The 11,720-nt window shown below is 47.0% G+C and overlaps 1 protein-coding gene across 1 annotated transcript; it reads right to left on the bottom strand.

Annotated features, from left to right (window-relative positions):
- Nucleotides 1-1,040: 1,040 nt before the first annotated feature.
- On the bottom strand, nucleotides 1,041-10,360 carry igf3 (insulin-like growth factor 3). The gene is made up of 4 exons (XM_064299924.1): nucleotides 9,940-10,360; nucleotides 5,104-5,251; nucleotides 2,800-2,963; nucleotides 1,041-1,892 (listed from the first exon to the last, which is right to left on the bottom strand). Exons 1-4 carry the CDS (start codon nucleotides 9,994-9,996, stop codon nucleotides 1,704-1,706), a joined length of 558 nt encoding a protein of 185 aa, XP_064155994.1. The 5' UTR covers nucleotides 9,997-10,360; the 3' UTR covers nucleotides 1,041-1,703.
- Nucleotides 10,361-11,720: the final 1,360 nt, after the last annotated feature.

Genomic DNA, 11,720 nt, shown 5'->3' with positions numbered 1-11,720 from the left:
ACTAGTGCAAGTCCGGGCGAATGGCTCTCGCTCGTCCCGACCACGGTGCTTCTCCATCCTAGTTCCCCAGAGGTGAAACGAACTACCCATTCTTCTACGAACCACTCGGTCACTGCCCATTTTCCACCGCGGTCTGAAGACACATCTCTTCAGACAGGTACCCTGACAAACTCTAACACTACTCCTCCGCAGGGTAACTCACAAATTCAGATCTGTCTTATATCATTTGTATCCCTGTATCTTGATCTTCTAGCACTTTCATGTTACACTTACATCTTCATCTAGCACTTGTACTATCATCCTGATGTTTGTCACATCTCTTGTAATCAGGCCATACTTCTTGTTGGACTTGCCGTAACTTTACCAACTTAGCCTATGCTTACTGGATGAACTAGACCTAATGTTCATGGCTATATAGCTGACACTTAATGGGAATTGTACCTTATTGGACCCGTTTTCTATAATTGTTCCAATGACCTTCAGTGTGCAGTTATTGTACGTTAGTTTGGATAAAAGCGTCAAATGTAATGTAAATAAATTATGTAATATTATGTAATATTTATATGATAAATAGCTACACGCCTTACAAAGATCTATGATATTAGATCATAATTCAGACCTGCTTTCATGTGCTAGTGTGCTAAATGCATTTCAACCCGTACCGGACGCTGGATAAAGTTTCAAACATTTAGCATGAATACAGGAAGGGGAGTTACCAGGCTGTCATTTTGGGGGTCTGGAGATTACAAGCTTCGGGATCCTCTGACAGCACAAAACAGCAGGAGGACAGTATGTTAAACTCGCCCAGAATTACGGTTCTCTAAAGGTTCAACGAACACATGGAGTTTAACAGTAGTGGACAAAATGCTTTTCAGATGTACCAACTGTCAAATAAGTTATGTGTCTGAGACACGGTGGATTAAATATTGCAGAACCTCTACACTTTGAAGCTGCAGGGTCAGGCATATCGACTCTGAAAGTAGACTGGATCGATTTTAAAGAAAAACTAAATTCCTTCAAAAATAAGATCAAGGCCACCATTTTCAGCTGGCATCACTTTATGATATTTCACAAAGCAAGCGTTCAAAAACGGTCAATAGTGCACATTCTTCTCTCAACAACATACAAATCAATCAATTACAAAAACAGTCAATAGTGCACAAGCTTCTTTCAACAACATACAAATCAATCAATTACAAAATCCACTCATCTGACAACAGGATGAAAAACACAAAAAGCTTTTTGATCGCAAAAACAAATCAAGTAATTATTTAGTGTAACTTTTTTTTTTGGTTTTCAAAAAATATGGCTGCAAGCAACGGCTTCTTAATTCCTCCTGTAAAAACAGGACACAAAGAGGCAGACTGAAAACAGTTTGTACAGCAACCCCCTTCCCTGGCAGTGCAATTTACTCACTCCACATTCATGCTAAGACATTTTTCCTCAAAGGCAGAAACGGTAAAATAAATACTCGCACACAACAGGCTTTCCCGCCTCACATTTTCACATTTTTCACTCAGTGAACGGTATAAATGAGAAAAACTATCCGTTTCGATACTGTGGAATGTTTAAGGCGACTGTAACTGTGTAAATAAGACTGTGACGTTTTCGTATGAGCGTTGGCAGATATGTGTAGCAGCAACAGCTGGAGCGGCAGCAGCGGCAGGGGTCAGAGTTTGTGGTGGATCCCCCCCTGGACTCTGCTACTGTTCTGAGAGAGACTTCCAGTCTCTGTGCTGTGTCCTCTCAGAGGCCGCGCCCCCGCGCGTCCACTGTGCGGGCCCCGCCCGCAGCCCGGGCCCCAGGCCGCCCGTCAGAGACGCCATCCGGGCCGTCGCGGGTCCGTACAGCGCCCAGATTCTCTTCCGGAACACCGCACGGAAAAGCACCTCCTGTGGAACAACAGAGGACAAAGGCTGCAGTTAGAGTACGCATCACTGACGGATGAGAGGCCAGCAATAACCTGACCCGGCAGTTATTCCAATGACCCCGGTCTACAAGGACATTTATCTTCAGGGGGTGTCCCAATACTCAAAAAATGCATCCCCCTTTCCTCCATTACTATTTCATCTCCTCACCTACTTTTCTCCCACCTCCCCATCTCCTCTCCTTTTCTCCACTACCACCTCCCCTCCTCCCCTCGTTTCCTCCACTACCACCTCCCCTCCTCACCTACTTTCCTCCACTACCACCTCCCCTCCTCTCCTCCTTTCCTCCACTACCACCTCCCCTCCTCTCCTCCTTTCCTCCACTACCACCTCCCCTCCTCACTTCTCCCTACCCTCCCTCCTCTCCCTTTCCTCCACTACCACCTCCCCTCCTCTCCTACCTTCCTCCCTCCCCTCCCTCTCTCTCTTTCCTCCTCCCCATCCAGGTCCCAATATTGTAGGAGACGAGCGAAGTGCACAGAACTGTATTGGCAAAGTGGCTTCAAACTCGTCTCCTCCCCTCCGTTCCTTCACATACTTCCGTGTAAGGACACAAGGGTGGATAGTGGGAGAGTGGGGGACTGGAGGAAAGGTGAGGAGTGAAAAGTAATGGGATGCACCCTGAGTGTGGGGGGTAGACTGTGTGTGAGGAGCAAGAGGGGAAAGTATGGGTGCGGTTGGGGTTGGGGTGTAGCAAGACGTTCTGGGCCCTGTGCATATGTAGTCCCCTGTCGGCCCCCTTAAAACTATACACCAGGATTTTAGAGTCTCCCTCCCCCCCCTTGGGGCCCTGGATAGACAGTTCCAGTATTCCAGCCGAGACACTGAGGGGGGGGGGGTTGTGTGCTGGGGCGAGAGGGTGAGGCCTCACCGTGGCGGGCGGCGGCGGCGTGTGATTGGGCGCGTGCCTTCGACTCCGGAGCGGTTTGGCGCAGTACGCCTCCAAGTGCTGCAGGTCACAGCCCCGCAGGCAGCACTGCTCCACGATGCCCCTCCCGCGCAGACGAGCTCCGTTCCTCCCCCCCGACACCTTCCCTGGAGACACAGCACACAGCCAATCACAGCGCTGCACCGACGCTTCAGCCAATCACTGGAGGGCACGGTCACCACCAGCCAAGGACAGCACAGCACAGCATTGCCAGGTCAGTCGAGCACGGCACAGTACTGGCACAACAGCCAATCACTGCAAAGCACCTAGATATCAGACAATCAACAAACTGGAGCAGGAGATCCAGCAGACCATAAGACTGCTGAGATGTGACACTGTGACAACTGAGCCAATAAAATGACAGTGCTTGTCCTGCATCTCATTTATTGGACATTCCCCTTTAAATCTGTGATAGCGTCCCATCAAATATGAATATTACTGCAGATTACAGGACAGCAGCCCTGGTAGAGGGTGATCCAATGTAATTAATGTAATTTTGGGAATAATGTAATTTTGGAATGTAGTCATGATAACTCCACTACTCTTTTAAAATTCCACATATACATTTAAACTTATTCTGGATATATTCCTGTATAATCAACTGTCAGTCATCATAATCCAGTGACTGGAATTACACTTGACCAGGTTCTTAGTGCAGTTCTTTGTGCTGGTTAAATTGTACTGTGTGTTTCTTACCACGTCTACATAAATACATTGTTATTTGCTCTCATAATAATCTGATTATAATAAATAGCAAGCTGTGATTTAACTGCTACTCAACCACATAAACGAGGCTCCTTCACCCATCCCAGTCCCCAGACCACTCCAGCCCCTGGCTTACTCCCACATCATGGCAAAATCTTGAGCCCGACGTGTTCCATCTTGCTCTTCTGACCTACTTATTAGAATACATTTTTTTTTACCAGCTAGGCTACTTATTAGAATACATTTTTTTACCAGCTAGGCTGGTACCTTCGACTATAATTTGCCCAACAACCATGTTCATTTGTCCAGTAGGTTCCCCATGACCTGCCTGTTAACATTTATCCTAAATTTAAGTACTGATACCAGGCTGCCTGGCTGAGGATGGGCTCCCCTCTGGTTTTATTCACTTTGAATTTTTTTATTTTGAAATTTTTTTAAAACCTCTCTTGCTATATTTAATCTTTTTTTATTTATTGGGGGGGGGGGTTTGACCTAACGGCTCAAAATTTTCCTGTTTTTCAATTTGCTAGTACAGCCTATTTGTGACAGCATCTCTAAAAAAACACAATAGTAATACAATTTAATTTAAATGAATTCTCTTCAATTTATGTTATAATTCTAGTCATAACACAACTAATAATTGTTATTAATTCTATTACTGTTGTGCCAGCCAAATATACTTTGTTGTCATTTTGTCATCAGACTGCCTGAAAAGAACTGTAAGCAGACTGCCAGTGTGTCCTTGAGGGAGGAACAGGGAGCGATGTGATTGGCTGAGGTGTTCTGGGGGAGGGGCACAGCAGAAATAGCCTTCTGAGGAGGAAGTGATACACTTAGCTGACAGCAGCCGTGGCAGTAATTAATCTAGAACTAGAGTGACGTCCCCATTGCAAGTTTACCATAATTTCGAGAGAGAAATTATGAAACAAATGGTTTCAGTGTCATTTCTGTATTTTTGTTTTATTCATTGTCACTATGTGAATACAGTGCAAGGTCCTTGGGTGATTCATATAGCTGTAACTATAGCTACATTAAGAATATGTTCATATATAAACTTGTGTGCTGAGTTTTAATGCACTTTCTACCATTAAACGCAATTCCATAGTAACTTGCTGGTTACCAAATGTCAGCTAGTTCCAATTCAAGTATTCGGCTAGTTCAAATTGTTAATAGTTGGGTTAGTAAACTGCAGAAATACTTATTTTCACTTGTAATGTTCATGTAATGTTTTCATGTTCATGTTTTTCATACAAAACATTTCCATACCACATTGTGTGTGCATATAACCTTTATTTACAGGACATTATCGTGCATTATGTTATAAGGCTGACAGCATATAATAGACTCCAGGAGCAACTCTCAAGCTGATTTGATCTGAATTATGATGTAAACACAAGGTTGAGTTGATGATCTGCTGATCTGCTGATCTGCACTGAAATGTGATGTACACTCAGGCAGATCTGAACTGAAGTGTGATGTACACTCCGATCTGTGATCTCATCCATAGCGTGATATAAACTCAGATCGATCTGAGGTTCTTACCTCGGTAGAAACCTCTGTCTCCACACACAAACTCCAGATCAGCTACGAGCTCACGACCACAGCGTGCCTTCACAGCCTCTTGTCTGCTGGGGAGAGCAACCAGGCACAGCAGCGGATACAGGACACACACACTCCTCCACCAACACACCTAAAGGGAGAGAGAGAGAGGCCATTACACACACACACACACACACACACTCCTCCACCAACACACCTATAGGGAGGGAGAGAGCCCATTACACACACACACACACACACACACACACACACACACACACACACAAACCTCCACCAACACACCTAAGGGGAGAGAGAGAGAGGCCATTACACACACACACACACACACACACTCCACCAACACACCTAGAGGGAGAGAGAGAGAGGCCATTACACACACACACACACAAACACACACACCTCCACCAACACACCTAAGGGAGGAGAGAGAGGCCCATTAACACACACACACAACACATCCACCACACACTCCACCACACACCTATAGGGAGGAGAGAGAGCCCATTACACACACACACACACACACACACACACACTCTCCACCAACACACCTAGAGGGAGGGAGAGAGAGAGCCCATTAGACACACACACACATACACTCCTCCACCAACACACCTTAAGGGAGAGAGAGAGGCCATTACACACACACACACACACACACACACACATTCATCCACCAACAAACCAGCATGCAGAGACAACATCATCCATTACAAAAAAGCACCCTGCTGTACCCCTAAAACATTTTCATTTTTATGTATATTGGAAGCTGCTTGGCACTGTTGGCTGCACTGGAAAGAACAGCGAGGACCATCCAAAGCACTATAAAAATTCACTGCAACCTGCAAGGTCCGAGTGCATATCAGGACTTCAGCTTCCAACCAAAAACACCACAGCAGGTCCTCGCACTGCCATGCGTCCTGACAAAAGGTCTTTGGACCAAAACGCCAGCTTTTGGGAAAAAGACTGAGCTTAAAAATGTGTGTGGGAATATGGTGTATACATTCCTTGAGTTTGGGTGATTTTATTACTGGTACCATAAGACGGGTTAAAATATTGTGTCTGCTGTTCTTTTTTCTGCTAAACTCAACACAACACAACATGCCCTCGTAAACTCAACACAACATGCTCTCATAAACTCAACACAACAACACAACATCCCCTCGTAAACTCAACACAACATCCCCTCGTAAACTCAACACAACACAACATCCCCTCGTAAACTCAACAAAACAACGCAACATCCCTTTGTGTGAGACCTGTGGTCTGCACCACATCAGAATAGAGCAGATTTAATAAAACTGGAATCATTCGTTTTGGGTAGAGTAGCTAGTGCATTTGCCACAGTATTACACTGACTCTAAGGGACCAGATGCATCCAGTCCTGAGTTATCAGCCAAAATAATGAGACAGGCTGAAAAATACAGAGGGGAGCTGGGACACAAAGCTTCCTAAAAGCTCCTGGGTCTGTATCACAAAGCAGGATTACGGAGTTAGCTGGATAACTGCGCTGAGTAAAGCCCGGAACAGATCTTTTTACTTCAGTCCATGTTCCAGATTTGGGAGGTTTCCGAGTTTTACTCGGTGCAGTTATCCAGCTAACTCAGTGATCCTGCTTCGTGATACAGAGCCCTGGTCAGTGTGTAAAATGTAGGTGATAGACAGCAGCAAAAACAAGCAGTACGTGATGCAGGAAATAGTTACATTTGACAGAGCGTTTCTACATTAACCCTCTACCACACGTCTGGGCCAGAGCTGATTATCTGCCCATTAAAACACCTCCTCCAGGTATGCTGCAGTCAGTGGGGTCTACAAACAGTCTGGATATTTGTGGCTACTCCCAGATTTCCTTCCACATTCTCCAATTGGCCAGATAAACAATGAGACGGTGTAATTTTATGTTTGGCAAGATTTACAGGCCCTTGTGATGGCAGTAAAATTCCTTTTGGATTTGAACTCGAGAAAGTAAGTGTTACATAAACACAACAATTCCACAAACTACAATTCCATAATGCTACAGAACAGAATAGAAAACACATTGATCTGGGCACAATGTTTGTTTGGGTACAGCAAATTACCAAACATAGATATACAATTTACGCAGGCAAGCTACACAGACAATGGCAGCCTTGAAAATGTGGCTTGCTTTCTCATCCCGTAACCTCAGCAGAAGTACTGGAGTCTTCACCTGAATAAACGCTGTTATAGGTTTAAGAAAAGAGAAGAAACCAGACAGGGTGAGGGGAGGAAAGGCCACATTCTACCTTCTGTTCTACACCTTTAACGCACAGTCAGAATCAGCTCCCTTGTCCTCTGGTACCCAAGGTTTTTAGCATCTGTCCTGTAAATCCACGAAGTACACAGATATTTTTACATTCAGGTTGATTTAATTTTTAATTGAAATTTGAACACTTGAAGAAAACTTTTGCTTTTGTGAACAAATAATTTTCTTGAAGGTATAATAATATAGCCATTACCTAATAATGTAGTCATAACACAGTTAAAAGCTATCCATGATTAATGGGCTTGCAACAATGAAATGAGTCATTGATTATGTATAGTAGCTGTGTCTGCATTCCTTAAACCACACTGTCCGCACAGTAGGACTTAGGACGGGCATAATCACTCTTTTGTATAAAGCAATCAGGCTGCCTGTTGTGAGATAGCATGACTAATGTACGGCCGGTTTAGTCTGTCAGGCTCAGCCAATTAACCCTTTGAAGAGGAGGCTTTTTAGAATGTTTTTTTCTTTCTTCAAAATTCTAAGCCAGTGTTCTAGAACTCCATTGCTTTCGATTACCAGAAGTGATTGTTACATCAGCATTAGGATGTTGAGTAAAGAACATTCTAATCATATATTTTTTGATTTTATACCTGAAGAGGTTAAATGCAAGGAGGAACCCTGTGAACGGCATGTTTTCTGGCCTTTCAGAGGCACAAACTACATCCCAGAGACGGAGGTGAGACAAATACGGGACAGAGGTGAGACAAATACGAGACAGAGGTGAGACACCGAAAAGGACCATTTTGTGGACTTCGTGCTGACAGTACGTGAGACAACATTTCGGAATGCTACAATTAACCGGGGCAGATGGGCATGCCAGTTGTAAGAGTGTTTGCTGGAGCAAAGGGAACTAAACAGTCAGAGCCAGTTGAGCAAATAAGGTGCACCCTGCCGAACAACGTCCGAGGAACAGGACAACAACAGCCGCTCAGATTCACAGAGCCACAGAACCACGTGCTGCGTTGCAGAGAACGCATGCGTTCAAACTTCCAAGACGAAGAGACGACATCAAGACATAATCAAAACGCTCATTTCAAATGTGACCTTTAAATCCGCTTTGACACTGATACTGCGGTTACCTCCAATCTGACATGACCCTGGCAAACTGTGGACACAGTAACAATCCGGACAGAGTAGACAAATACGGGACGAGCGACAACGACAGAGTAGAATCGGACGAGGTAGAATACAACGAGCGAGACAAGACGAGGAACAAAAGACAGAGAACAAATAGGGACGAGGCAACAGCGAGGAGACAATCGGACAGAGGTGAGAAAATACGACAAGGAGACAACGACAGTGGACAAATACGACAAGTGAGACAGACAGAGGGAGACAAGACAGAGTCAGACAACGACGAGTGAGAAACGACAGAGGTGAAATCGAGCGAGGTAGAATACGAGACAAGGTGAGACATACACAGAGTGGCCTTGAAGGTCCTTTTTGGATGTTTGTCTTTGATTACTCAGCACACATTTAAATGCTACTTAACCGGCAGAGGCCATGCAGTTGTAACATGTTTGCTGGCAGTGCAAACGGAACTGAACAGTCAGGCCGTTGGAGCAAATTAGTTGCACCCTGCCCATACCGCCGAAACAGACACAACACCGCTCAATTCACAGAGCCACGACCGTGCTGCTTCGAAAGCAGCTCAACTTCAGACAAGCGACGACAATCAGACATAATCACGCCTTTCAATGTGACCTTTAACGACCTGTCTGCGGTACCTCATCTACTGACCCTGGTCACACTGTGTGACCGAGATAAACCAGTCCTGCCGTGGACGGGGTCTAGGCATAGATGCATGTCCCAGCATGCCCTGCTCCTGTTACACAACTGCTAACGTTTCAGCCCCGGCGCTGCGCGGACTGTATGCTTTAGAAAAGCAGAGTGCTGATACAGGTAATTCAGGTAAACGGCTCTCATGCAGGATTGGTTCCACACAGCTGTACGCCATTATTTAAGAAAAGACAAACAGCTGGGGAAACCACACCGCACTCCAAATGCAAAACAATGAAGAAAAGTGGTTAGGCTGGTGCCCTTTCGGGACAGCAGACCGTTACCGCTCGGCTGCGTGGTCTACTTTAAATGCATAACGGTGCATGATGTGGGCACTGTAATTGCGATGCTGTATATAGAACATTGTGACTTATTTTAGAATACACAAAGATGAACAAGGAGCAAATGCACAAGACAAACAGACCTGTGTATTTGTTTAGTTTTGCTCATTGTGAAAAAGATGGACTGCAGTGTCATTAACAAAGTCAGCACAGAGCTGAATTAAGAATTCTCCCAAAATTAATACAGTTTGTTTTTAAGATTGTGAGGGGACAGCAGCTGTAGTAGTCACCCGGACCTCCTCCTGGCAAACAACCCAAAATAACTTCCAGCACCTCAGACGCTCACATCTTAAAAGCCACAAATGCCCTTAATACACCCCCACCCCCCTCCCCGCCCCACATATACCCATACACACAGGCGCCCGGCAACCAGCAGGCCAGTTGGAGGCGAAGCTGTGCGCGGTCGGAGCGTACCTTCAGCGGGCAGCGTCTGGCCAGCGGGCAGAGAGAAGGCTGCTGGGAGGAGAGCATGACGCAGGAACGTGGCGCACAGTCAGAGAGCCACAGCACCGCTCCACGCAGCTGCTCTTATAAGCCGAAGGGGAGGTCCCCAGCCCCCCCCCCAGCAGCCCAACACTGCCCAGGAATGCAGGAGACTGGACCACACTGCCCCCTCCTGCCCTGCTCCTCTGGAGCCATGCGCACCCATCTGTCAGCTTCTCATTCCTTATTCTCCCTCACAATCCAGCTCCAGCCCCCGAGGGATGAGCGCTCCAGCCCCCAGGGGGATATGAGCTCCAGACCCTGGGGGATATGAGCTCCAGCCCCAGGGGGATATGAGCTCCAGCCCCTGGGGGATATGAGCTCCAGCCCCTGGGGGATATGAGCTTCAGTCCCAGGGGGATGAGCGCTCCAGCAACCGGGGGATGTGAGCTCCAGCCCCCGAGGGATGAGCGCTCCAGCCCCCAGGGGGATATGAGCTCCAGCCCCTGGGGGATATGAGCTCCAGCCCCTGGGGATTGAGCTCCAGCAGGGGGATTGAGCTCAGCCCCTGGGAATGAACCTACCCCAGGGATATGCAGCTCCAGCACCCTGGGGAAGTGAGCTTCAGTCCCAGGGGGATGAGCGCTCCAGCAACCGGGGGATGTGAGCTCCAGCCCCCGAGGGATGAGCGCTCCAGCCACCGGGGGATGTGAGCTCCAGCCCCAGGGGGATATGAGCTCCAGGCCCAGGGGGATGTGAGCTCCAGCCCCAGGGGGATATGAGCTCCAGGCCCAGGGGGATGTGAGCTCCAGCCCCTGGGGGATGTGAGCTCCAGCCCCAGGGGGATATGAGCTCCAGGCCCAGGGGGATGTGAGCTCCAGCCCCTGGGGGATGTGAGCCCCATCCCCTCTGCCTGCCATCCCCAAACGGCCACATGCAAAAGGGTCCCCCCGCTAGGCCGAACTCCAGCTTCCAGGGGCGCTGCGCTCTCACCGACTGCACAGGAGTGTTTGCGGTGCGTGCTATACCATGGGAGAATGCACGTGTGCGAAAGCCTTCAGCTACATTGAACATGCGTACAGCGAGGAAAACAATAATTTTGCTGCACTACACCTGCCAGTGATTTGCACATCCCCTCACTGTCAGTAATGCGGAAATACATAATCCACAGCTGTGTTACATTTTTAAGTTTCTCTCCCGAGCATCTGACGTACCATGTGCAACTGCTTAGCCACTTTCATCTTATCATACTTATATCTTATATCATTACGGACATAGTCGGAACAGCACATGCAGCCTCCCGGGGACTCATTTTCACAAATTATGGCTTTGTTTTATTATTTTTGGCGTTTCAAAAAGACCCGGCAGAACTTTAGCTGGATGTTCCTTGCGCAAAGGACTTCCATTGATTTTGGGAAGGGGCGCCCTGTGGCGCATTTAGACAGAATAATCATATTTGCAGAGGGAGGCTGTGGAGAGCCGCCACTGTTGGATCAAAAGACGTTTCTTGAGGCTAGAAAATAAAGGAATAGCATTCAGTTTCAAGGTGTTCCGTCCATTTAATACAGTAGCAGCTCTTGTGGAGGGCTGGTAGGCTTCAGGTGGCTAGGGGCCCGTCTGCACTGTGGCAACAGCAGGTTATAAAGAATGCCATGCTTAAGACCAGTTGGGTGACAAATACAAAGTAGATACCGTGTGTGACTGAGACAGTAAAATGCCCCAAAACAGGCCAATTGGCCACAATAAATGAAAAGTAAAACCACGCAAACAAA

Source organism: Anguilla rostrata, chromosome 11, assembly GCF_018555375.3.
Source record: "Anguilla rostrata isolate EN2019 chromosome 11, ASM1855537v3, whole genome shotgun sequence".
Taxonomy (NCBI): domain Eukaryota; kingdom Metazoa; phylum Chordata; class Actinopteri; order Anguilliformes; family Anguillidae; genus Anguilla; species Anguilla rostrata.
Note: the sequence above shows the minus strand (reverse complement) of the source record. Positions and strands in the feature narration are given on the sequence as shown.

Bases quoted from the DNA above. Each gene is read 5' to 3' on its own strand.
- igf3 (XM_064299924.1), bottom strand. From the start codon at position 9,996: ATGCTCTCCTCCCAGCAGCCTTCTCTCTGCCCGCTGGCCAGACGCTGC. The intron at 5,252-9,939 runs GTACGCTCCGAC...CTCTCCCTTTAG, and splicing joins CCAGACGCTGCCCGCTGAAG to GTGTGTTGGTGGAGGAGTGT. The intron at 1,893-2,799 runs GTGAGGCCTCAC...GTTGTTCCACAG, and splicing joins CGCCGCCGCCGCCCGCCACG to GAGGTGCTTTTCCGTGCGGT.